This window comes from Salmo trutta, chromosome 33 (assembly GCF_901001165.1).
Source record: "Salmo trutta chromosome 33, fSalTru1.1, whole genome shotgun sequence".
NCBI classification, from domain to species: domain Eukaryota; kingdom Metazoa; phylum Chordata; class Actinopteri; order Salmoniformes; family Salmonidae; genus Salmo; species Salmo trutta.
This window is the reverse complement of record NC_042989.1, coordinates 34,895,410-34,923,033: the sequence shown is the minus strand read 5'-3', so window position 1 is coordinate 34,923,033 and position 27,624 is coordinate 34,895,410. Positions and strand designations below refer to the sequence as shown.

At 43.5% G+C, this 27,624-nt stretch overlaps 1 protein-coding gene across 7 annotated transcripts in view; it reads left to right on the top strand.

Annotated features, from left to right (window-relative positions):
* The window catches only part of LOC115172888 (ribosomal protein S6 kinase 2 alpha), an 81,645-nt gene extending 77,013 nt beyond the window's left edge, over nucleotides 1-4,632 (top strand). For all 7 annotated transcript variants that reach the window (XM_029730721.1, XM_029730723.1, XM_029730724.1 and 4 more), the window contains 4 exons: nucleotides 492-568; nucleotides 721-838; nucleotides 1,039-1,176; nucleotides 2,274-4,632. In XM_029730721.1, coding sequence (XP_029586581.1) covers nucleotides 492-568; nucleotides 721-838; nucleotides 1,039-1,176; nucleotides 2,274-2,396 — 456 coding nt within the window. In that variant the 3' untranslated portion in view covers nucleotides 2,397-4,632. The remainder of the gene's footprint in view (nucleotides 1-491; nucleotides 569-720; nucleotides 839-1,038; nucleotides 1,177-2,273) is intronic.
* The last annotated feature ends 22,992 nt before the right edge of the window (nucleotides 4,633-27,624 follow it).

Below are 27,624 nucleotides of genomic sequence, written 5' to 3'. Positions count from 1 at the left end.
CCTCAACCAGGTCCATAGCACTGAGATGACACAGTAAATCCTTCCCCTCATTCTTTCTTCAAGATGGCGATTTCAGAAATGTATTGAATGCCCTTTCCAGGCCATCAGAGACCTGAAAGACGGTTCATTGTTTCAATTGAAACTTTCACCCGAGATCTATTTCGCCTGCGTCAAAAGTATTTGGGGTATGTTGAGACACATCCGTCTTAAGATAACTAAATATGTATGCATCGACATGAACATTGCCATATAGATAGTTAAACATGTTTAAAGTCACGGGACCTACCGTTTTTGATGTTGCCGTGTTCTAATTTTGCGGGAAATAGGAGGAAGCAGCGTCACTGAGGGGGCGTGTCCATCCATAAGCTCTGTCCGATAGGGGGCATCGATGGGCTAGCGTCCTTGTCAACGCACTTTGCCTTTGGGTGTATAACTACACCCAGGTGATGCATGGTGGACAGTGTTGTGACATAATGCTGTGTGGGTTCTAGGTGTTAAAGCGTCAGGGCTATGACGAGGGCTGTGACATATGGAGTCTGGGAGTGTTGTTGTACACCATGCTGGCTGGGTAAGGAACACACCACATGCCACTCATACAGCTGTGCACTGTATCCCACTCCAACAAAATGTCATGTTCTCACTCACTTACACATATACATACACATTGATTCTCATTTGACTGGTCCTCTGTGCTCTCTCCCTCCCTCCCTCCCCCCTCAGCTTCACGCCGTTTGCCAACGGGCCCGAGGACACTCCAGATGAGATCCTGAGCAGGATAGGCAGTGGTCACTTCACCCTGACTGGAGGCAACTGGGATGCCGTGTCGGAAGCAGCGAAGGTACTGTAGGACTGACTAGGACTTGCTGGGTGACATAACTTTTCACGTGATCGTGCCGACCTGAACTGTGCTGGCTTGTATATTTTCTTTTCACAATGTAGTGAAGTGGAACAATGACTAAATGTATTTCCGTTTTCAAGGATAGAGGTACAGTATATAATCTAAAACTCATCTAACCTCCCAGCTATGTGTCTTTATAGGACCTGGTGTCTAAGATGCTTCACGTGGACCCCCACCAGCGGCTGACCGCAATGCAGGTCCTCAAGCACCCCTGGATCGTCCAGAGGGACAAGCTATCCAACAGCCAGCTGCAGCACCAGGATGCCAAGCTAGTCAAGGTACTATACTGAACACCAGTGGTTACCAAATGGGTCAATCGCGATTGACTGGTCGATCGTCAGTAGTTTTGAAACACCATAACCATCAGATGCACGTACCGTCAGTCCAGTAAAAAATAAAATGATTTCAATTTATGCTTAGCTGTGCTTTCCATGGCTGAGCAGCCGCACATAAGCCTAAGATCACCATGCGCAATGCCAAGCGTCGGCTGGAGTGGTGTAAAGCTCACTGCCATTGGACCCTGGCGCAGTGGAAACACGTTCTCTGGAGTGAGGAATAACGCTTCACCATCTGGCAGTCCGACGGACTAATATAGGTTTGGCGGATGCCAGGAGAAAGCTACCTGCCCTAATGCGTAGTGCCACCTGTAAAGTTTGGTGGATGAGGAATAATTGTCTGGGAATGTTTTTCATGGTTTGGGCTAGGCCCCTTAGTTCCAGTGAAGCAAAATCTTTAACGCTACAGCATACAATGGCATTCTAGACGATTCTGTGCTTCCAACTTTGTGGCAACAGTTTGGGAAGGCCTTTTCCTGTTTCAGCATGACAATGCACCTGTGCACAAAGCGAGATCCATACAGAAATGGTTTGTCAAGATCGGTGTGGAAGAACTTGACTGGCATGCACAGAGCACTGATCTCAACCCAATCGAACACCTTTGGAATGAATTTGAAATCCGACTGCGAGCCAGGCCTAATCTCCCAACATCAGTGCCCGACCTTACTAATGCTCATGTTGCTGAATGGATTCGAGTCCCTGCAGCAATGTTCCAACATCTAGTGGAAAGCCTTCCCAGAAGAGTGGAGGCTGTTATCGCTGCAAAGGAGGGACCAACTCCATTTTAATACCCATGATTTTATAATGAGATGTTCGACTAGCACATGTCAACATACTGTTAGCCATGTAGTGTATTTCTGGTGGACTTAGCCGACGATTTCATTACAGGTCCGAAAAGTTGGCATTAGAGCGCCATGTTGCACACACATTGTCAATTGTTCTGCCAATAGCACCATGTGACCTAACTTCATAATTGCTGCAACTATATTTGTCCTCCAAACTGTTGTCTTAACATTGCACTACCTCTTCTCTTCCCACAGGGGGCGATGGCTGCCACCTACTCTGCCTTGAAGAGCTCCCAGCCCACCCCGGAGCTCAAGCCCATCGAGTCGTCCTTCCTGGCCCAGCGACGTGTCAAGAAGCTCCCCTCCACCTCTCTGTAGATCCATCAGAGAGAAACCATGAACACCCCCAGACTCTAGCTAGAACGTCAGCCAGTACAGGAACAAGTCACGGGACTGAAGAGACCAGTAGATCCCCTCTATCTAACCAGCCAAGGACCACTGACTACTCTACTGCCGTCTCCTCCCCTGGCAGTAATATCAATACTCTGCTGCAGTCTCCTCCCCTGCCAACGATATCGCTACTCTGCTGCAGTCTCCTCCCCTGCCATCGATATCACTACTCTGCTGTAGTCCCTTCCCCTGCCAACGATATCACTACTCTGCTGTAGTCCCTTCACCCGCCAACGATATCACTACTCTGCTGTAGTCCCCTGTCCTGCCAACGATATCACTACTCTGCTGTAGTCCCCTGTCCTGCCAACGATATCACTACTCTGCTGTAGTCCCTTCCCCTGCCAGTGACATCACTACTCTGCTGTAGTCCCCTGCCCTGCCAACGATATCGCTACTCTGCTGTAGTCCCCTGCCCTGCCAGTGATATCGCTACTCTGCTGTAGTCCCCTGTCCTGCCAACGATATCGCTACTCTGCTGTAGTCCCCTGCCCTGCCAGTGATATCGCTACTCTGCTGTAGTCCCCTGTCCTGCCAACGATATCACTACTCTGCTGTAGTCCCCTGCCAGTGATATCGCTACTCTGCTGTAGTCCCCTGTCCTGCCAACGATATCACTACTCTGCTGTAGTCCCTTGCCAGTGATATCGCTACTCTGCTGTAGTCCCTTGCCAGTGATATCACTACTCTGCTGTAGTCCCCTGCCAGTGATATCGCTACTCTGCTGTAGTCCCCTGCCAGTGATATCGCTACTCTGCTGTAGTCCCCTGCCAGCGATATCGCTACTCTGCTGTAGTCCCCTGCCAGCGATATCGCTACTCTGCTGTAGTCCCCTGCCAGTGATATCGCTACTCTGCTGTAGTCCCCTGCCAGTGATATCGCTACTCTGCTGTAGTCCCCTGCCAGTGATATCGCTACTCTGCTGTAGTCCCCTGCCAGTGATATCGCTACTCTGCTGTAGTCCCCTGCCAGTGATATCGCTACTCTGCTGTAGTCCCTTGCCAGTGATATCGCTACTCTGCTGTAGTCCCCTGCCCTGCCAGTGATATCGCTACTCTGCTGTAGTCCCCTGCCAACAATATCGCTACTCTGCTGTAGTCCCCTGCCCTGCCAGTGATATCGCTACTCTGCTGTAGTCCCCTGCCAGTGATATCGCTACTCTGCTGTAGTCCCCTGCCAGTGATATCGCTACTCTGCTGTAGTCCCCTGCCAGTGATATCGCTACTCTGCTGTAGTCCCCTGCCAGTGATATCGCTACTCTGCTGTAGTCCCCTGCCAACGATATCGCTACTCTGCTGTAGTCCCCTGCCCTGCCAGTGATATCGCTACTCTGCTGTAGTCCCCTGCCAACGATATCGCTACTCTGCTGTAGTCCCCTGCCCTGCCAGTGATATCAGTAGTTTCTCTTTCCTCTTGGATGGGCTTCTGGGCATGGTCACTTGATGTCAATCAACCTGGACAAGCAACAAGACATGGTTGGGGATGAGGGGGCAGTGGGGTAGGGGCAGGTTATGGCAAATTTGTTAGCAGTATATTTTGCATAAGAGGTGTGTGCGTAAGTTGTGAGACAACCTGCTACCACAGAGGACGTTGATGACCATTGAGGATGTTTCAGTTGTGTTTTTGTTCTGCTGTCGCTTTGGTTGGCTCTTCATCTCCCCTCAGCATCGCTGTGATTGGCTGTCGCTGAACTCTCTGCATGTCTGTCTGTTTGGTGTGTCATTCTCTCTCCAATTGATCAGCTTGCCAAATCGATTAGTTTGTTTTTGCTGTTTTACCATTGAAAGCTGGAAGGGACAATGGCACAAAACGAGATCACAGTCCATCACTATCATTTTCCTACATTTTCAATGAACATTAAAAGAAAAAAAAAAGTTTTGCCATAAATGCCTCTCGTTTTTGAGACTATACTGGAACTAGGAATTCTGGGTAATGTAGTCAATGGTAATGTTTTTTTTCCAGGCCGAATGTCTCACTCTCCATTGCATGACTTGCCGTGCGTATAGTCCAGGGAAGGGCACAGAAAGTTGTTTGCATGGTCTGGTGCAGTGTGGCGTCATGTTGCTTTGTCCTTCTCTTATCTGCACTTTTCTTGGTGACATTGCCGATTCTGAGAAGAAGAGAAAAAGAAAAGATTTGAGATATGGCCAAATATTTTTATTGTAAAAAAAAAAAAGAGAAAATAATATCTATAAAGCCACTAACAAGGTGGAATGTTAATCTTTTTTTCCCCCTTTTTTTTCATTGTGTTTTCTTCTTGGATATGTGTATTTGAATGTTGTCTCGCTTGTATTTGCTTTTGTTGTTGAAAGGCATGTTGAGCGCACGCGCACACACACACACACACACACACTCTCACTGTTGGAGCGTCCATGATGGACTCTTTCCCACAGCCCTCCTCTCTCTGTGTTTCAATGTCAAGTATGGTGAGAGTGATTGTCAAAACGATTGTACTGAGCACTCAAATGCACTCTCTCCTTTAAAGATATTCTCCGGTACTTTTGTATACTTAACCAGTAGTTCTGAAAAGTAGCGCCGGCGAGCCAAAAATGGTCCCCGAAAATTGCCTACCACGTCATTGCTCTCTCTTGCTCTGCTGGGTGTGCTTCTTGCTAGTTGTCAGTCAAATAATGAGGGGCTGAAGCTCATTGGCTGAAACTCAAATTAATAGGGGGCTGGCCCACGTGCAGGTAAATGTAGGGAAAATGGCTTCCAGAAAACACAGAAAACACAGCTTCCAGAAAACTGTTGCTTTCAAACTCGGGATTTCTTAGCTAATTGAGATAAGACTGTAATTCTGCTCATAGATTATGCATGTATGAACTACACATTGACACATCCAGCCCAAAGCAGGAGATTTAAAAAAGACTTACTAGTCGCCAAAGTACCGGAGCGTGTCTTTAAGGTCTCTGTAAAGTACATAGGATTTTCTTTTATTAAGACAATCCTTGACAGGAATATTTTTTGTGCTTTTCTGATTTGATTGGCCTGTCTGCTGGTCTTAATCAGGACTTATAAAGTAAATGTTCACAGGTCCTTTCTGTCTCCTAATCAGTTTGACGTTGTCTGAGTAGGAGTGCTGATCTAGGATCTGTCCATATAATCTTATTCTATACGATCTTACAGACACAACTGATCCTGGGTCAGCACTCCTACTCTGAGACGCATTGTGGATACGGGCTGTGGACTCTAGTACAATATAGGTCACAACAACGTCTTTCTTGACTAGAGGTTCCTATGGGATAGTACACGTCTGTGTGGCTAAGTTTTTTTGGTAGCTTTTAAATTCCTTAAGGGCCGAATTCCTAGACACAGTATCTGCGTTGAACATGCTTTTTAGTCTAGGACTTGTCCGGGAAACTGGCCCCTGCGCCTACAGCATAAATATCCTGTACGTTTATGTAGGCTTGGATCTTTAGTCTTAGATATGTGATGCATATCTGTAGAAAGGAAGGGATAACTCTTTCTATGGGAAACGCATTATTAAGAAGAAACAGCTCAAGATGAAGGGAACGTTTGACTAAAACAAGAAAAACAGCAACCACCCACTGGGACTTCTCGTAGTAACAGTAGCCCATCTGCTACAGTAGCATAGTGACATTACTACAGTTGCAAAGTATGAAAACCCCTTTCATCTCAGATCAAGTGGAATACATAGTTATGTTTATTTATTTTTTTAAATCAAGTTCTTTATAGCTTTTTCATTTCATTTTTTTATTTATTTAACCTTTATTTAACTAGGCAAGTCAGTTAAGAACAAATTCTTATTTAAAATGACAGCCTACCGGAGAACAGTGGGTTAACTGCCTTGTTCAGGGGAACAGTGGGTTAACTGCCTTGTTCAGGGGAACAGTGGGTTAACTGCCTTGTTCAGGGGAACAGTGGGTTAACTGCCTTGTTCAGGGGAACAGTGGGTTAACTGCCTTGTTCAGGGGAACAGTGGGTTAACTGCCTTGTTCAGGGGAACAGTGGGTTAACTGCCTTGTTCAGGGGAACAGTGGGTTAACTGCCTTGTTCAGGGGAACAGTGGGTTAACTGCCTTGTTCAGGGGAACAGTGGGTTAACTGCCTTGTTCAGGGGAACAGTGGGTTAACTGCCTTGTTCAAGGGAACAGTGGGTTAACTGCCTTGTTCAAGGGAACAGTGGGTTAACTGCCTTGTTCAAGGGAACAGTGGGTTAACTGCCTTGTTCAGGGGAACAGTGGGTTAACTGCCTTGTTCAGGGGAACAGTGGGTTAACTGCCTTGTTCAGGGGAACAGTGGGTTAACTGCCTTGTTCAGGGGAACAGTGGGTTAACTGCCTTGTTCAGGGGAACAGTGGGTTAACTGCCTTGTTCAGGGGAACAGTGGGTTAACTGCCTTGTTCAGGGGAACAGTGGGTTAACTGCCTTGTTCAGGGGAACAGTGGGTTAACTGCCTTGTTCAGGGGAACAGTGGGTTAACTGCCTTGTTCAGGGCAGAGCGATATTTACCTCCTTTTGTCTGTTCTATTTTGTTGTACCTTTTCTTATAAGGGTCCATAAACATTTCTCGTGGCAAAAACACGATTCACCAATGAATTGCAACCTAACTCAGACACGTCCCACCATTATGCCATCTAGAACCAATGAAATGACATCTTTGCTGCCTAGATTTGTTTTGTTGCCACGACCATTATGTTTGGACCCTGAAGTGGGTGCTTTCTTTGGTATGGAACTATTCTATGTGTTTGTTCCTCTTGCTTTGTATTCCCTTCTTTCCTGGTTTTCCATGTGGGATGTGAGGGGATGGGGTGAACTTCCTGGTTTTCCATGTGGGATGGGATGGGGTGAACTTCCTGGTTTTCCATGTGGGTCGGGATGGGATGGGGTGAACTTCCTGGTTTTCCATGTGGGATGGGATGGGGTGAACTTCCTGGTTTTCCATGTGGGATGGGATGGGGTGAACTTCCTGGTTTTCCATGTGGGTCGGGAGGGGATGGGGTAGTTCACCCTCTTCTGCCATTGCAGCAGTGGGGATTCAGGCCTATAGGGAGTTCTGATGAGATGCCTTTCTATTAAAAAACTTTTCTCTGCGCTGATCGAAGACTGCTCTGTGTCAGCTTTAACGTTTTCTGTCGTATGTGGACTTTAATAATATGATAACAGCAGGTCTTGGATACAACACAAATTGCAAATACTGGGTCTTTGCAAAATCCTTTCAAATGGGACTTGTACGTGGTCCTATATTCTTGTCTGTATGATTTTTATACCATTTTCATGGACCAAACCTTTAGCATAGCACCCCATATTATTGGCGTATTCAACAGTGTTTAAGAAATATATTACCTTCAACAGTGTTCTCGTAATCAAGCCATCAATGTTTTGTAATTATTGGTGTCGTAAAAATGTTAGCTAACGGCTTAGCAATTAGTAGCATTTTCACTGAAATGACAAATATGCTTTCAGCTTTTTGATAATCGGGTTACCCAATAACAAAAAAAGTCCCGTATTATCGGCGTATGGTCCCCAGTTATTGGCTACCTTACTATTTTGTTTAAAAAAGACAACCTTGTATCTGAAGTGTTTACTGGATAGTTGGCTAGCCTTCCGGTAAAAAACAATTGCTTGCCTGAAATCCGTTATCTATATTTCAGAGGTAAAAAATGTGATATTAAATGACGTGGGTCTGTCACGCAGTCGAATTTTATAATATACTGCGTGTCCCACAAAATGTGTGTGTGTGTGTAACTTTTTTGAAAACTCCATTATTTTCCATTTAAATGTTGAGCTCGAGGTGATTTAGTTAGGGGGTGTCCGATGTTGGGGGGGGGGGGGGGGATTAGCTAAGTGTAGTGTTCTAGACCCTGTGCTGTATTGATTGACAAGAGTGGTCCTTTTTAAAACAACAGTGTAGGTGTGCTACACAAGCAGAAGAACAGTGTGTGCATCTCACTGCCTGTCTGTTCATGTCCTCCCCGCCTTCCCAAAGGTCCTCAAATGCACTCAGACCAGCTCCTGTGATGGAACTCTGCTGCGCGCACACACACACACACACACACACACACACACACACACACACACTCCCAGGTGTCTAAAGGTAGCTTCGAGCATAGTAACACCATCCTCTCCTCTACTGCACCATGCCATTCTGCTATATAACACACATGTCCTGAACACACACACACCTGAAACAGAGTGAAACACACTCTCACCTAAACAAGAGTTTAATATCTGCACATAATTGACTGCTTCCCCTTGCACATGCTTCTGTACAATTACATAAACATCGTAACGTGTATATAAACAACTACACAATACTTTATTCTGTTCAACATCAAATAGAACTGTCTCCCTCTGCCACGTCCCGTCAGTGCACTTCTTACGCTCTCTAGCCTCCCACACATACTGACTGACTCAGCCCAACCAGTAACAGCTGCCGGTAACTACCGGTTCCCGGTATTGATTACAGTACGTGCATCTGAACCGTTCAGAGGATGGAGAGAAGACATCATCTGTCCTGCTGTCTGTTCAAGACAGGGCGGAGGCTCCCGTTACATTACACTGGTCTCCTCTCTGAAAGTCTTTATGGTCTTCCTCCTAAAAGGAACCCTATTCCCTATGTAGTGCACTACTTTGGATCAGGGCTCTAGACAAGAGCAGTGGTGGGAGAAAGTACTAAATTGTCCAACTTTGGTGAAAGTATAAAGTACATGCTATGCATCACATTTCCTATATTAGGCAAACCAGATGGCACAATATTGTTGTTTTTTAAATTTACGGACAGACGGGCACACTCCAACACTCAGAGGCAGTAGGGAGGATAATGTTATATTGATAGGTGTGTGAATTAGGCCATATTACTGAAAGTGTTCATACCCCTTGACCTAATCCACATTTTGTGTTAATTCAAAATTGATTAAATAGTTTTTCTCTCAACCATCTACACACAATACCCCATAATGACAAAGTGGAAACATGTTTTAGAATTTTTTGCAAATGTATTGAAAATGAAAAGTATTCACCCCTGAGTCAATACATGTTAGAATCACCTTTGGCAGCGGTTACCGCTGTGAGTCTTTCTGGGTAAGTCTCTAAAGCCTCGTTCTCACTGCAGGCCTCAATCAATGCTCAATCTGTTTTTGTTTTTACAAATCCGTTTTGAACTACTGACTGTCTAAACAGCAAGTTACAAGTGACCAAATCAGATGTGTGTTCAGACAGCAGTCATTTGACCAAATCAGATGTGTTAAGACAGCAGTCATTTGACCAAATCAGATGTGTGTTCAGACAGCAGTCATTTGACCAAATCAGATGTGTGTTCAGACAGCAGTCATTTGACCAAATCAGATGTGTGCTCAGACAGCAGTCATTTGACCAAATCAGATGTGTGTGTTCAGACAGCAGTCATTTGCTGACAAGGCTACGCTAGTTGTCATAGTAACAACGTGTCTGTGTGCAGTGGTGTAAGCTGATTGGTCGTGGTGCTTGTGCTTCCTGTCACTCAGAAGTTATGTAGCAAGCTAAGGTGACAACAACGCCTCCCATGGAAGTTTCCTAGTTGCTTTGAATGTTCAAAATTATAGGGTAAGAAAAAAATTTAAAAAGTTAAAGCCTCAAGTCCTTTTTGGCTAGCCGCGGCTGTCCGCTAGCTAGCCAGCTAGCTGTTTAGCTTTCTTGCACATTCACTAATTTGTTTGTAAACAATTAACAAGCTCGTTAGCTACCACATGTTATTGTCAAACTGTCAACTGAACAGCTAGCAAGCGGCAAGATATGCAAAACAGTCTAAAAACCACTTCTGGACAAATAAATCCAATTTGACCGTTCAGATGGCTAGGAATCAGATTTGTTTCTGACTTCAAACCACGTCCCCACTTCTGCCATGTCATGATATACAGTGCCTTCAGAAAGTATTCACACCCCTTGACTTTTTTCGAACTTTGTTGTTTTACTGCCTGAATTTTAAAATTGATTAAATTGAGATTTTGTGTCAAAGTGGAATTGTGTTTTTAGAAATGTTTACAAATTAATAAAAAATGAAAAGCTGAAATCTCTTGAGTCAATAAGTATTCAACCCCTTTGTGGCAAACCTAAAATAAGTTCAGGAGTAAAAATGTGCTTCACAAGTTGCATGGTCTCACTCTGTGTTCAATAAGTGTTTTACATTATTCTTTTTTTTGAATGACTACCTCATCTCTGTACCCCACACATACAAATATCTGTGAGGTTCCTCAGTCAAGGAGTGAATTTCAAACACAGATTCGGCCACAAAGACCAGGGAGGTTTTCCAATGCCTCGCAAAGAAGGGCACCTATTAGTAGATGGGTAAAAATAAAACAAAAAGCAGATATTCAAAAAGCAGATAAGTTATTAATTACACTTTGGATGGTGCATCAATACACCCAGTCACTACAAAGATACAGGTGTCCTTTCTAACTCGGTTGCCGGAGAGGAAGGAAACTTCTCAGGGCTTTCACCATGAGGCCAATGGTGACTTTAAAACAGTTACAGAGATTAATGGCTGTGATAGGACAAAACAACTGAGGATGGATCAACAACAGTAGTTCCTCCACAATACTAACTTAAATGACAGTGAAAAGAAGGAAGTCTGTACAAAATACAAATATTCTGAAACATGCATCCTGTTTGCAGTAAGGCACTAAAGTCAACCTGCAAAAAATGTGGCAAAGAAATTAACTTTATGTCCTGAATACAAGTGTTATATTTTGGGCAATTAAAACACATCACTAAGGTACCACTTCATGTTTTCGAGCATGGTGGTGGCCTGCATCATGATATGGGTATGCTTTTCACCGGCAAGGACTAGGGAATTGTTTTTATAAAAAGAAACGGTATAGAGCTAACCACAGGCAAAATCCTAGAGGAAAACCTGGTCTGCTTTCCAATAGACACTGGGGGACAAATTGACCTTTCAGCAGGACAATAACCTGAAACCCAAGGCCAAATGTACACTGGAGCTGCTTACCAAGACGACATTGAAAGCTCCTGAGTAGCCTACTTAGTTTTGACTTAAATCAGCTTGAAAATCTATGGCAAGACTTGAAAATGGCTGTTTAACAATGATCAACAACCAACTTGACTAAGGTCGAAGAATTTTGAAAAGAATAATGGGCAAATGTTGTCCAATTGAGGTGTGCAAAGCTCTTGGGGTCCAATTCCGACTTAGGATTTTACATCTTTCTTACGCACGCCTTTCCTACGCACTTCTCAGTTGTTGATATTCAGATTTACCTTATGATGGTGTGTAAAGGGCTTTGCAGGCATGGTTCTCTTGCGCATGCTGAATAAATGTATTTCAACTGCTGAAAACCCTCCCACTTGCTGGCCAACAGATTTTCTTGTGGAGTTTTCATTCAATAGGGTATTCAGTACATTTATCTTAAGCCATTCCTTTAAATGTGGTGTACCTTTTTTTTATTCGAATTTTGTTGACAGACTAGAATATATCGAGAGAACAGCTTCCGAAAATAGGGATCAATGCAAGAAAATAAATATATTCATATTTGTCTCTGCTTCGGCACCAACTGGTAGATTCTTGTGGATTTAGGCCCATTTTATGATTTGGAAAGTATGAATCCTTGGTGTTGGAGGGCCAGTCTGGAGGCACTCTTTCCTCTGGTCTAAAAAAATATCCCAATGCCCCACACTGCCCTGTGTAGGGTGCCGTCTTTTGGATGGGACATTAAACGGGTGTCCTGACTCTGAGGTCATTAAAGATCCCATGGCACTTATTGTAAGAGTAGGGGTGTTAACCCCCGGTGTCCTGGCTAAATTCCCAATCTGGCCCTCACTGCATCATGGCCACCTAATCATCCCCAATTTACAATTGGCTCATTCATCCCCCTCTCCCCTGTAACTATTCCCCAGGTCGTTGCTGTAAATGAGAACGTGTTCTCAGTCAACTTACCTGGTAAAATAACGGTAAAATAAATACATTTTAAAAAATAATACAAAAACATTTGGAGTCTTTACACACACATATATAGATTTATCAAAAACAGAGGTTTGATTCATTCTGAAAATGTCCACATTTAGTTCTTTAACCCATGGTAATTGTGGAAGATTAGTGTACAATAGAATTATAATAGGGAGATTAGTGTACAATAGTAGGCTATACCCTCGTCGGGTTCAAACTGTTATGACTTGGTCTGTGCTCAGCACCATAATGATTTATTTAGCCTACATGTTTTTATTTTTATTTTTATATTATCAACTGTTAACTTACTAATGATCCTCATCAACAACTGTGACAGTGTTTACAGAGGAAGCAAATGAAGGTAAATTAAACAATGTACTTAAATGGAATGATAATGTAGGCTATACCAACTGAAGGGAACTAACAGTAAATGGAATGATAATGTAGGCTATACCAACTGAAGGGAACTAACAGTAAATGGAATGATAATGTAGGCTATACCAACTGAAGGGAAGTAACAGTGAATGGAATGATAATGTAGGCTATACCAACTGAAGGGAAGTAACAGTAAATGGAATGATAATGTAGGCTATACCAACTGAAGGGAAGTAACAGTAAATGGAATGATAATGTAGGCTATACCAACTGAAGGGAAGTAACAGTGAATGGAATGATAATGTAGGCTATACCAACTGAAGGGAAGTAACAGTAAATGGAATGATAATGTAGGCTATACCAACTGAAGGGAAGTAACAGTGAATTGGCAGTTGAATATGTGTGGTTATTAGGCCTACTGGTGGACGATACTGAAAGTGACTAATATTTAGCTTGATAGAAATAGGAAACGGAGACAGTCGGGGTAGCCCATAATTAAGACATTAGAGTGCCCATCCCTGCAAATTAAAAGGCAGTAGAATTTAAATTCTGCATAATCTTTCACTTTAAAAAAAAAAAATGTTTTACTGTGGGCTAGTTGATATGTCTATGCTTCAGTTTGCTGCCATATGAATGGTTTCACATTTGTCTCCAGTGATTTGAAGTGTCATTTATATTTATAATTCCTTTATCCAAACGGATTACTAATTCACCCAGCTCTTCTTAATAACTCTTATCCAGCTGTAAATAACAGTGCAGAATAAAGTAGATGCTTTTTCCACTTGGAACCGGTAGGTTCGCTAGACATTATTCATGGTTTACTCTTGTGTAAAGGTGGTGGAATTATTAGAGGATTAAGTCAAGGTCAGAATACGGCGTGTCTGCAGACACACCTCCACCACACCTTCTTTTCTTAGATCTCCACCCAGAACGAATAGCAGGGGAATAGCATGCTTAAGTTCGTCAGAATACGCATAGAGGGAGAAGTGCATAAAAAGGGAATAACGTTCCATTTACGCGTTCTTAACTCGGGTTGAAATCGGGGCCAAGACTTACCCAGAAAGACTCACAGCTGTAATCACTGCCAATGGTGATTCTAGCGTATTGAATCAGGTGTGTGAATACTTACATAAATTTGATTTCTGTATTTTTTTTCAATAAATATGCTAAATTTCTAAAAACATGTTTTTCACTTTGTCATTATGGAGTATTGTGTGTAGATGAGTGAGGAAAACGCATATTAAATCCATTTTGAAATCAGTCTAACAAAATGTGGAATAAGTCAAGGGGTACAGTATGAGTACTTTGAAGGCACTGTACCTGGACCACCTATTGAGATGTGCCTTTTGTTTAAGTGAATCAGGTGTTAAATGAGGTGAAAAGGAGACTGGAGTTACACTTTAAGCACACTTAAAGTATTTAAGTAAAAATACTTTAAGTATTAAGTCGTATTTTTGCGGATATCTGTACTGTACTTTACTATTTTACTTTTTTTTTGTGTGTGTGGCTCAGTTGGTAGAGCATGGTGTTTGCAACGCCAGGGTTGTGGGTTCGATTCCCAGGGGGGACCAGTACGGGGGAAAGAAAATGTATGAAATATATGCACTCACTACTGTAAGTCGCTCTGGATAAGAGCGTCTGCTAAAATGACTAAAATGTAAATGTTACTATTTATATTTTTGACTTTTACTCCGCTACATTCCTAAAGAAAATAATGTACTTCTAACTCCATACATTTTTCCTTGACCCCAGAAAGTACTCGTTACATTTTGAATGCTTAGCAGGACAGGAAAATGGTCCAATTCATGCACTTATCAAGAGAACATCCCTGGTCATCTCTACTGCCTCTGATCTGGCAGACTCACTAAACATGAATGCTTCATTTGTAAATGATGTCTGAGTGTTGCCCTTGGCTATCCGTACATATACAAAAAACAAGAAATTGTGGCGTCTGGTTTGCTTAATCGGGATCGGACCCTTTTTTTTTTCACCTAAAATGACGTACCTAAATCTAACTGCCTGTAGCTCAGGACCTGAAGCAAGGATATGCATATTCTTGGTACCATTTGAAAGGAAACACTTTGAAGTTGATGGAAATGTGAAATTAATGTTTTTCTTTTTATTATTATTAATTTTTTCACCTTTATTTAACCAGGTAAGCTAGTTGAGAACAAGTTCTCATTTACAACTGTGACCTGGCCAAGATAAAGCAAAGCAGTGCGACACAAACAACAACAGAGTTAGTTACACATGGAGTAACAAGCGTACAGTCAATAACACAATAGAAATGTAGGAGAATATAACACATTAGATCTGGTAAAAGATAAATAGAAATGCATGTTTTTTGGTTTAGTATTATTTTTTTGTTCGATCTTTGAAATGCAAGAGAAAGGCCATACATTAAGATAGGATCATCGGTGTAATTTAGATTTTGTCCATAAGACGGCTGCAGTGTGTGTGCAAAGTTTTAGACTGATCACCACCCAATACTTTGCATCAAGTTTGCCCAAATGTGCCGAATTGGTCAATTTATACATTTTCAAGTACTGCTATGGTAATACAAATTTTAAGGTTAAACAATCCCAGGAATGTCATAGATGATGGATCATTAGCTTCCCTACAGAAAATACACAAACCTTCACACATCTAGATGGCTGGGGGTGGAGCCAGAGACAGCAATAGGCTCAAAACACAGAACCCAGTTCCTACATTTTGAATATAAAATTATGCTTAATTTTATCTCTGGGACCCTCAGGGTGACAAATCAGAGCAAGATCACTGAATGTAAGTACATTATTTACCTTCAGAGGTGAATATATCAAACCAGTTGCAGTGATACAAGTGTTTTGTTGTGCATAATCCTCAAACAATAGCATGCTATTTTTTTCTGTAATAGCTACTGTAAATTGGACACTGCAGTTAGATTAACAAGAATTTAAGCTTTCTGCTCATATAAGACATGTCTATGTCCTGGAAAGTTGGCTGTTGTATACAACTTTTTCTTGTCACATTATCGCATATTGAGCAACAACCGTCCCGGTTTAGGGACACCGATCCCGTGGAGGTTAATAATGTAAGGAATTTGAAATGATTTATAATCTTACTTTTGATACTTAATATTTTACAATTTTACATCGAGCACACAGTCATGCAATCTCCATAGACAAACAGTGGCAGTAGAATGGCCTTACCGAAGAGCTCAGTGACATTCGACGTGGCACCATCACAGGATGCCACCTTTCCAACAAGTCAGTTTGTCAAATTTCTGTCCTGCTAGAGCTGCCCCGGCCAACTGTACTGTAAGTGCTATTATTGTGACGCGGAAACATCTAGGAGCAACAACGGCTCAGCCGCGAAGTGGTAGGCCACACAAGCTCAGAACGGGATTGCCGAGTGCTGAAGCGCGTAACACGTCAGCAAAATAACTGTTTGTCGGGAGCTTCATGAAATGGGTTTCCATGGTCGAACAGCCGCCCACAAGACTACGATCACCACTCGCAATGCCAAACGTCAGCTGGAGTGGCGTAAAGCTAACCGCCATTAGGCTCTGGAGCAGTGGAAACACGTTCTCTGGAGTGATGAATCACGCTTCACCATCTGGCAGTCCGACGGACGAATCTGGGTTTGGCGGATGCCAGGAGAACGCTACCTGCCCCAATGCATAGTGCCAACTGTAAAGTTTGGTGGAGGAGGAATAATGATCTGGGGCTATTTTTCATGGTTTCGGGCTAAGCCCCTTAGTTCCAGTGAAGGGAAATCTTAACACTACAGAATACAATGACGTTCTAGATCATTCTGTGCTTCCAACTTTGTGGCAACAGTTTGGGGAAGGGCCTTTCCTCCCCGAACACAAAGCGAGCATTTCTTATTGTGCAAGTACAGATAGTACTTCCGCGTTTCACACAATTTTTTTTAAATGTTCTTCCGTTATGTGCCTACTAAACACAAGTATGTGTGGTTTCGAGGCAGTGGTTTCGAGACAGCTCTAGATAGAGACAGGAGTGTCAATTGTCCTGCGGATGAGTAACCATGTCTGAAAGTCCTAAGACGCAGAGTGAAGGCTGCCTATGACGACCCCTGTCTCTGTGTGGACAGCAGTTCTCCGTCTCTGTGTGGACAGCAGTTCTCCGTCTCTGTGTGGACAGCAGTTCTCCGTCTCTGTGTGGACAGCAGTTCTCCGTCTCTGTGTGGACAGCAGTTCTCCGTCTCTGTGTGGACAGCAGTTCTCCGTCTCTGTGTGGACAGCAGTTCTTTGTCTCTGTGTGGACAGCAGTTCTCCGTCTCTGTGTGGACAGCAGTTCTTGGAGATGCAGAGAGCACTAACCCCTCTCACTCCAAAACAGTAAAGCTTCATAAACATTTTTGATACCAGTACAGTATGTACTATCTAGTATCTACTGAACAACCTGATTTAATGGGTGTTTTATGCAGTTCTTTTTTATTGCTCTTTCTGGCTGATGTGAGCTGAATTCTGATTGTGCCTCTTAAAAGCTTTTGTTAGTGCTGTGTTACTGCATACACAAGCATGAAAAAATATGGACTTCTCTGTCTCTCTCTCTCTCAGCAGGTGATTTGTCTCTCTCAGCAGGTTATTTCTCTCTCCAGTTCCTCTGCAGCCCAGCCCAGTAAAGCTCCCTCAAAGTAGAGCATACTCTGAAACTGTACACACAGGCACTATGCTATCCCTGTGAGCAAAATGTTTTTTTTGGTTGAAAATACATATTTTTAAATGTCTTGTGCTCACTGTGATGCAGCCAGCATGCACAACAAGGAAATGGGCAGGCCTGTTAGACCTATTTGGAGCATTCGGGGTCAAACACTTATTTTAATACACAGATGCATGTTACTACAAATTGTATCCCCAATTATCATGCTTCTGACGTTGTAATGGGTGCAACAAGCCATTACTGAATAACTTGCCTTCATTCAACCCAGTCCTTCCACCAACGTGACATCTTACTACCAAGATACTACCATGCATTCCATACACCCTAGCTGCCAACGGAGTCCCCCTGTCCCTGCCACACCCGTGGCCCTCTCTCCCCAATCCCCAATCAGACCTCATGATTCACAATCGAGAGCATCCTGTCACAGCCTGGTACGGCAACTGCACCGCCCTCAACCGCAAGGCTCTCCAGAGGGTGGTGCGGTCTGCACAACGCATCACTGGGGGTAAACTGCCTGCCCTCCATGACACCTACAGCACCCGATGTCACAGGAAGGCCAAAAAGATCATCAAGGACAACAACCACCCGAGTCACTGCTTGTTCACCCCGCTTCCATCCAGATGGCGAGGTCAGTACAGGTGCATCAAAGCTGGGACCGAGAGACTGAAAAACTGCTTCTATCTCAAGGCCATCAGACTGCTGAACAGCATCACTAGAACAGAGAGGCTGCTGCCTACATTGAGACCCAGTCACTGGCCACTTTAATAAATGGATCACTAGTCACTTTAAACAATGCCACTTTAAATAATGTCTACATATCTTGCATTACTCCTATGACATGTATATACTGTATTTTATACCATCTATTGCACCTTGCCTATGCCGCTTGGCCATCGCTCATCCATATTCTTATAAGTACATATTCTCATTCACCAGTTTAGATTTGTGTGTATTAGGTAGTTGTTGGGGAATTGTTAGATTACTTGTTAGATATTACTGCACTGTCGGAACTAGAAGCACAAGCATTTCGCTACACTCACATTAACATCTGATAACCATGTGTATGTGACCAATAACGATTTTATTTGATTTGATGATGATGCGATTCCCTCTATTCAGCAACTGCTAAGTCACTCCATCCAACTAGCACCAACAAACATAGGCAGAGGAGATTCAACTAATCTGGGACAGAGGGTCTGTGTATGCGCAGGGATGGATGCAGGGATGGATAAGGGATTGAGAGCAGACTTTCAGGACTGTGTTTAAGTGAAGAGAGGTGAGGGAGGGGGTGAGATTATATCTGAGATGGGAGAGAGACCTTGTAATGCATCCTGAATTATCCTATCAAGAGCCTTGTTTAGTGTGCGCGTGTGTGTGCACCAGTCTTTCATAACAGGACAGGATCCGCATTACGTATCCCTCTGGTTTGCTTGGCTCACACACTAAGTCACGGATGGACACGTTGTTGTTGATGGTAGCAGTGTCCACCCACTGAGCACAGACGTCAATTCAACGTCTAGTCCATGTTGGTTTAACCTAATTTCATTGAACCAATGTTAATTCACCCATTGTGTGTGTGTGTGTGTGTGTGTGTGTGTGTGTGTGTGCATGCTTTTGAACTCTTGGCAACCTGTCCATGGGTTAGATGAGAAGCTACTTTTAACTGTGTTGTGCAACCAACCACTGGTGGCTTCCCAAACATTAAGCTAACTACAGGATGACCGGGTTTGAGTAAGAGAAATTGGAATTATAATTTTTATTTGACTTTTTATTTAACTAATTGACATGGAATTCACCTTAACCGTGCAGCATGTGCACCGCAAAACCCTCCAATCAATCCCAGTTAATCCTAATATCCAGGGGCGAAAATCTGATATCAACTTTGGAGGGGACAATTACATTACATTTTCTCAAGAGCAATTCCTGAGGGGGACACCAAAAGTAGTGCTGTAACACATAGCCTACGTTTAATATGGTAAATGTATATTGAGGAACCAAAGAAATAAGGTGTTTGCCGTACTCCTAACTACCGGCACCCAAAACTACACAACTAATCACAACAGCAATACCATTGCCTTTAACAAATCTTAGTTCAGTCACCAGTTTAAGTTGAGAGTGGGGGTATCCATGGCATTTTCCAATTATGTTCCTATTTTACAAGTAAAAAAAATTCAGAACCTTTCATAATGTTGCCAAACAAAGACTCAACAAACTTACCTGAGACTCCCTGTCTCTGCCAGTCTGTCCCTGCATATCTGTCCCCAACTCTGCTGTCTGTGTGCCATCTGTTGCCTGCTCTGCCTAATGACATCATTGTGAAACATTTCCATTAGAATTTCATTTCTTTCTTATGAACATTTTATCAACTAGTCTTTGAGATATTAGGCTACTAGGGTTCTTACTTTGCGTTTTGGTGTACTGAAAAATACTCTGATGTCCGTCTTTTTTCTGCCATTTTTCTGCCATTTTTCTACCTGGTTGGCTACACACACACACAGTATGTAGGTTATTTACAGTAGGAGATGGGCTTCTATCATCTTATCTTCTATCATTCTATATGGGCTTCGATCTAAAAGGTAGCTAGCAAATGTGAAACGGATTGCAGTGACAAGAGTTGACAGCTGTATGAGTTCACCATTTACACAACATATGCTGCAACCTTTTGTAATTTTAATCGTTTGTTTCATATTGGCTGGCTTCTAACAATAGCTGAATTTGCAAAGCTAGCGAGCACCAATTCAGTGGTGTTTGCTATAATCTTTGCTACCCGGGTTAAATAAAGGTGAAATAAAATATATAAATAAAAGTTCCCTTGCGACAATTTAGCTTTTGCAACGAGACCATTAAATATATTTAAAACAATGGTAGAAGAGAGTGTAGTTCTGTTCAGTTTATCACTAACCTTATCACAGGGACTTTGAAGCACTAACTTACATGCATGCTGATCTTGGAATAAATTGACTATAGCAAAGATTCCATCTTTGACGACGCCACATAAATGGAATAGGTACTAGCTAGCTTAATAGTTAATATTTGCATGCTAGCTCTGCATATTCAGCTAGTGTGTGTGCGCGATTGACTGGATTAACCTCACGTCAGTTACGTGCATGGAGTGCCTTTCAGACAGTAGATACGACCTCTATGTTACCTCGCAAGCTAAGGAACTGGCAGTGGATCAAACCATTGTGAGGCAAAGGGTGGAGGTCGCAATCTTTTGAAACTTAAAAACGAGCTATTAAGTGTCTATAATCAGCACAATTGCTTTCATTGCGTATTATTAATATTATTTAAATTACATAGTTATGTTTCAGTGATATATTGGGGGGGACAAATCATATTTTTCCCAGGATGGGGGGGTCGTGTCCCCCCCGTCCCCCCCCCCGGGATTTCCGCCCCTGCTAATATCACTCACTCCCAAAACCCACGAACCAACTCCAGTTAATCCTGATATCACTCACTCCCAAAACCCACCAACCAACCCCAGTTAATCCTAATATCACTCACTCCCAAAACCCACCAACCAACCCCAGTTAATCCTAATATCACTCACTCCCAAAACCCTCCAACAAACACCAGTTAATCCCAATATCACTCACTCACTCCCAAAGCCACACAAGCCCTCCTTTAGCCTCTAACCCTCTATTCCCTCTCTCCCTCTCTCTTTCTCTCTCTCCCTTTCTCTTTCTTTCCCTCTGTTTCTCTACCTCGCTCTCTCGCTCTCGTTAAAGTAAGAGCAGTAGCGGTAGCAGCAGTTGATAGATTGTTTCTGATGTCATGCAGATCCGGAGATAAAAACCGTGGCTGAGTGAGCACCATCTCCCATTTCCACCCACCCAATCATGCTCACTTAATTGCCACTAATGTTACTCATCCAAGGTAGTAGCTTTTAAAAGCGGCTATTTAAAGTAACACTCTCGCTCCCACCCTCACTACCACTATGAACCAATACTGTGTGTTCTTTTCCACCTAGCCTGGCATGACTGAAAGCATCTGGTCAATAATTGGCTAGACAGCTATGATGTCAGCAAATGGAACCAACAACAGAAAGCCTCCATTAGATACCTAAGGTCAAAATAACCATGGCTACCGCTTAATCTTTCTCATGTACACAACAGTAGCCTGAAAATACTTGTTTGAAATGTTTTGAAAAGTAATTGAAATAGCTGATTTAGTATTTGATCCCAGGTCTGAGTAGCTTATGTAGTAGTGTGTTTTAAGGTACAACAGCAGCTAACAGGATGTCGGTCTCTGAACGATGTTCTACAACTGGGCCCATTATTAATAACAAAGCGTCTCAGAGTGCTGATCTAGGATCAGTTTTGCCTTTTTAGATCATAATGAATACGATTATGTAGATCCGCTTTCCTACTCAGACGCTTTGTGGATACGCCCCTTAGGTACTCTGAGTTGACAGATGTATTGATAAAGGCGCACTGGTTGTTACATATTCTACGGTACGACCCTTCCTCCACTGACAGCCTGGATGTGGACGAAAGTAATTACATCTCACAAACACATCTCCATATCCCTCCTCACCACAAGATCACAGGAATCTAGAGGTGTGACGTGTCTTCTATTAGTGAGGAAACCATTCAGCCTCGCCGTTCACTTCTTGTCTCGTATTCACATGGTTGGGTGCTGTACATGCTCTATATGCCACTAGCTTCATGTGTTTGTTAGCAACAGTAAGGCTTTTCCTTATTCGTTATATCAAAATGAATAAATAGTTAGAGCAGCCGGCTTGATCACCTAGCAGGGGCATGGACCAAACAGATGGTGCAAGGGCGTCTGATCATTCCTCAGGTGGTTGTGTGTGGGGGGGGATGACTACTGCATAAGGGGTCTGAGACCCTGAATCTACTAGGGGAAGTTTGTCATGGAGCTGGTTCAAACAATAAAGAAATTACATTTCAGGGCCAGACAGTGAATGATAGGAGGGGGAGGGGGAATAGTTGGAAAGAGGGATAAACGAGAGAGGGAGACAATCTGAACACCACCCCTCCCTCCCTCCCTCCCTCCCCCACTTGCCATCTGATGTCGAGACGGCGTTGCTATGGGCAACGAGCAGAGTGGGAGAGAGGAGGATGGATTGATCCTAGCTGGTGGGAGGGAGGGAGGGCGGAGAGGAGAGTGGCTCACACAACACACACCCACACACTTATCCAACCACAGAGAGGAGAGGAAAAGGGATAGAATATATGTTATCCGTCTTTTCCTGTTGAAGCAGACTAAGAGCACTGGAGATCGAGAGGGGAGAGGGGCAAGCAGCCAATCGGCATTCAACGGGAAGCAAGCAACCAATGAGGGGCGAGTGGACTCCTCCCCATACAGCGCTGTGCTGAGCTCCGATCCCTTATAAATGAATGGAGAGGCTCTGAGGCAGCATACTGCTCTCCCACAGAGCACTAGAATCAACAACAGCAGCATAGACGGATGCCCGCACCCAGCCATGAAGAAACGCCACAGACAAGCACATGCTGCAGACTCCACAGACGACATGGATCCCCACCATCCCCCTGAGGCCTTGGCACCCCCTCTCACCCTCCCTTTCTCAGCCTCCGGCACCCTGGCCTTCCCACTCCCATCGCCCGCCACCCGACGCTCCATCTCTATGGGCGACTTTAGGCGGGTGACCACGGCCCTGTACGGCTCGGAGCCCTCCTCGACAGCTACCACAGCCCCCTCCTCCAAGATGGTGACCCCCAGCTCTAGCATGGAGTTCGAAGCGGCCCGTCGGCGCCTGCTAGAGATGGAGGAGCGCCAGCGGGTCATCCGGGAGATGGAGCGACGCCTGGAGGAGCTCCGGGAGGTGTTCGTGCGCTCGGAGCAGGAGGCGGTGGAACATGGCGAGGTGTTGACCCGCATCGCCTGTGGCGCCCAGCAGGGGGAGATATATGCGGCCGAGAACAGCGAGCGGCTCAAGAAGGGGCTGCGCTTCAGGAAGCACCGGCCCACCATTGTCTTCTCCTCCATGCTGGGACTCCGTACGTGTCTGCCCTGGCCCGTCAAGCTCAAATGACCCTTAGACTACAGACTGACACCATTCCCAGACTGTTACCCCTCCTTGAGGCTCAACCCCCCCCCCCCCCCCCCCCCCCCCCCCCCCCCCCCCCCCCCCCGAGCTCTTATTGATTCCAGGAAGCCGGCCCTCTGTGGACTAAAGAGTGTATATTGTATGTCTGGGATGGTTTGGGACTCACAAGGTGCATCTGTAAAACTACAAGTTGTTGTATGAAACCATACAAACCGTACTTGTACAAACGCAACAGCAAAAAATGTAATCGCTTTGATGTGGTTTGTCGATTCTTTCTTATTTGCTTTGTGTTGAAATAAGTGGGAGTGACAGAAGAGTCACGTGCAGGTATTGGAGCGTGAGGTAACATGGAAACATTTCCTTTTCTCTGTACCTCTTAAGTTATGCAAAGAGAGAAGTGAGGGTTACATAACAAAGCCGGGCTTACGGGATGGGGGACAACGTTGAACAATCTGCCTTTTTCAACCCACTGGAGTGAGAAAAGAGGAGCAGAGTGCAGTTGAGGTTTCACACTTTTCTTTTTGTTGCTGCTGCATTGTTTTCGGAAAACCGGGGGGGGAAAACTGAGAAAGGGGGAGTCAGAAAGAATGGTTGGTAGAGGGCCTTAGGGGACCGCAGGGTGTCGAAGGGCAATGTGCCTTGGCATTCCCCAGCACACTCACTATATCTCCCAGCCAACTCATCTTCTGAGCTTCAAAGGTCAAACCCCCAGTGGAATAGTAGTCTGCTCTCTCAGGGCGTGAGAAACAAACCAGGTCCTTCTGGGACGCTTCCACCTGTGGCCTATTCTTTGTCGCCTGGCAACCCAGGCCTAACTCACCTTCCAGAATGTATCCGACAAACATTGTGTCCCTTGGAAAACAAGAGGTTCAAGAACAACTACCTTTTCTTTCTGAAATGTTTGAGGATTGCGTTAGCCATGCAATGGCCAGCGAGACAAGCACAGGTAGGGTATATACTGTATAACAAGATGATAGGCTAGCTGAGAGACGGAGGGTATAGGTAGGGTATATACTGTATAACAAGATGATAGGCTAGCTGAGAGACGGAGGGTGGATGTTTTGTGCAAAAGGATAACAGTCAGTCACGTGAGAGGGAGGGGTTAAAAAGGCGATAAAACCGCAAACAGACATTTAATGTTATTGACGTTATTGCATAAAATACAATTTGATTGGTCACATACACATGGTTAGCAGATGTTATTGTGAGTGTAGCAAAATGCTTGTGCTTCTAGTTCTGACAGTGCAGCAATATCTAACAAGTAATATCTAACAATTTCACAACAAATACCTAATACACACATGTAATTAAGAATATATAAATATATGGATGAACAATGTCAGAACAGCATAGACTAAGATACAGTAGAATAGTATAGAATACAGTATATACATATGAGATGAGTAATTCAAGATATGTAAACATTATTAAAGTGACTAGTGTTCCATTTATTAAAGTGGCCAATGATTTCAAGTCTGTATGTAGGCAGCAGCCACTCAATGTTAGTGATGCTGTTTAACAGTCTGATGGCCTTGAAATAGAAGCTGTTTTTCAGTCTCTCGGTCCCAGCTTTGATGCACCTGTACTGCCCTCGCCTTCTGGATGATAGCGGGGTGAACAGGCAGTGCCTCTGGGGTGGTTGTTGTCCTTGATGATTGTTTTGGCCTTCGTGTGACATCGGGTGGTGTAGGGCAGGTAGTTTGCCCCCCGGTAACAGACAATGGGCAGTCTTAATAGATGCTCTACTTTTTCAAAGGGTAAGCATTGGACATTTCTGGTTAGTTCCTAAATCATAGTCCACTGCATAGGCTTACATATTGATTAGGGTCAGTTACTGCCTGCTATTTGTAAGCTAGACAGAGACAAGAATAATTCCTATTGTATGCTTCAGACTCAAACACCTTGTATTTTTTATGTACATATATTATTAAATTATACTGGAAGCCTACAGGCTACTATGGTTCTTCATTAAATGCCTTATACAATGTATGTGTATATACTAGTGTGAGGATGGAGTCCTGTGTAGCTCAGTTGGTAGAGCATTACGCTTGCAGCACCAGGGTTGTGGGTTTGATTCCCACATGGGACCAGTATGAAAAAAGTATTTCAATGTATGTATTCACTACTGTAAGTCACTCTGGATAAGAGCATCTGCTTAATGACTTAAATGTAAAATAATGAATTCATGACCATTGATCTGATGATGACAACCAGAACACCAATGTCCATGTTGGAATACTTTGAAACTCTTGCACTATTTTCAGCGCTGTACTTGTTTTTGTTGCATTTTGCTATGAAATACTAAGTTTCCTAAAGAGCTCTGGGCCCACATGCAGAATGAATGTAATGTTTAAATCTGTTCCTCAATAAATATTGTTCCCTTAACTTGTTAAGGGCCTGTGGTTGAAAATACTCTTCTCTGTCTGGATATCTTCTCAACAAACCGTGTCTTAAAATGTGTATAATTAATTAAATGTATCCTCCTTACTTCAAGGTTAACCGAATCATTTCCCTCCTCTCTGCACAATTGAGTTGCAGGGACACATTTCCCCTTGAATATATGACTGATTGAAGGACAGTTCGGCAAAGTCAAAAACAGTATCTTGGTTAGCCACATTTTCAGAGGCTTCCATGATAGACATGATAGCCTGATCCACAGTCCTGACTGCTGCTGTGCTCTCGTTTTGTTTAACATCAAACAAAATAAATGGTAGAACGAGGCTAGATAGGCATAGCCTGGTCTAGTCCCATATCTGTTTGTGGTGTCTTACCTTTTCTTATAGTCAATGTCAGACAGCTTAAACCGATATGGGACCAGGCTATTAAAGGCATACAGCTAAGCCAAAACTGGCAATCAGAACTGGTTTAAAGATAGCCTAAAACAAAATCAAGCGTTCTGCATCAACCACAGGTCCAAAACAAGTTTTATGACAATATTACTTTACTATTCTGTATAAGAATGTACTTATCTTCTATTGTGTTAAATAGTTCATTTGTGATGTGAAAGTGTTTCGTTCTGTTAATTTTAACATAAGGCTGCGTTTACACAGGCAGCCCAATTCTGATCTTTTCCGACAGTTGGGCTTTTGAACAATCAGATCAGATCTTTTGCCCATAATTCAGCAAAATATCAGAAATTGGCTGCCTGTGTAAACGCAGCCTAATAGTCCTAAAATATATTTAATCAGTTTATTTTAAATTATATAACGTCCTTCATTATTAAATTGCCATGTTGACCTTAAATATGTTTAGATGTATTTGAAGCTCTACTGTTAAAATGTGTTCTCCTTAACTTAGATCAATTTGAAAAGATGCTCATTGCTTTGAATAAGGCTTTTGCATTATAGAATGTTTTGCTCAAGTGACAAATTGCTTGTAATACATCATTTAATCATAGGCTTTAGTGCAGAGTTTAAACAAATGTACAATGTTCTATAAAGACAAGAAAAATAGGCTTTTTTACATTGTTCAGGACAATTTGTTCTCGGTTCTGTCAGAGAGGGACTGGTAGTATACTGCTAGTTGGGGGAGAGAAAATGAATTAAGGCATTCTGAAATGTGGTGGAATGTGGTCTATTTTCCCGGAGAGTGTGTGAGAATGCTTATTGCTTACCCATGCACATTTTGACATTTAAGTCAGCTCTTACATCTGTTGGGCAAATGTCTCGCTTCTCTCTCCTCTCGCTCTCTCCTCTCTCTTTCTCTCCTCGCTCTCTCTCCTTCTCTCCTTCTCTCCTTCTCTCCTCCCTCTCTCTCTCTCTCTCCGTTGAAGTGACGCATTTGGCCTGTCACGACTCGTACAGAGGTAGTAGTCTGTCACCTTGGAGCACCAGAGCAGAAAAACAGAGCCTGCTCAGCATAACTGAAATGGCTCATGATGTAATGACATAATGAGAAGATGCATGCATCCTGCAGAGAGGAAGCCAAGGGACCTGGTAACAAAACACCCTAACACTGCTGGGAGCATCAGCAGACAAATGCCAGATGTGACGTGTGTATTCCATTCTGAATGAAGAACATCCTGGGTTTTAAGTTGAGCTTGTTACAATCAAAACAAATCAAATCAAATGTATTTATATAGCCCTTCTTACATCAGCTGATATCTCAAAGTGCTGTACAGAAACCCAGCCTAAAACCCCAAACAGCAAGCAATGCAGGTGTAGAAGCACGGTGGCTAGGAAAAA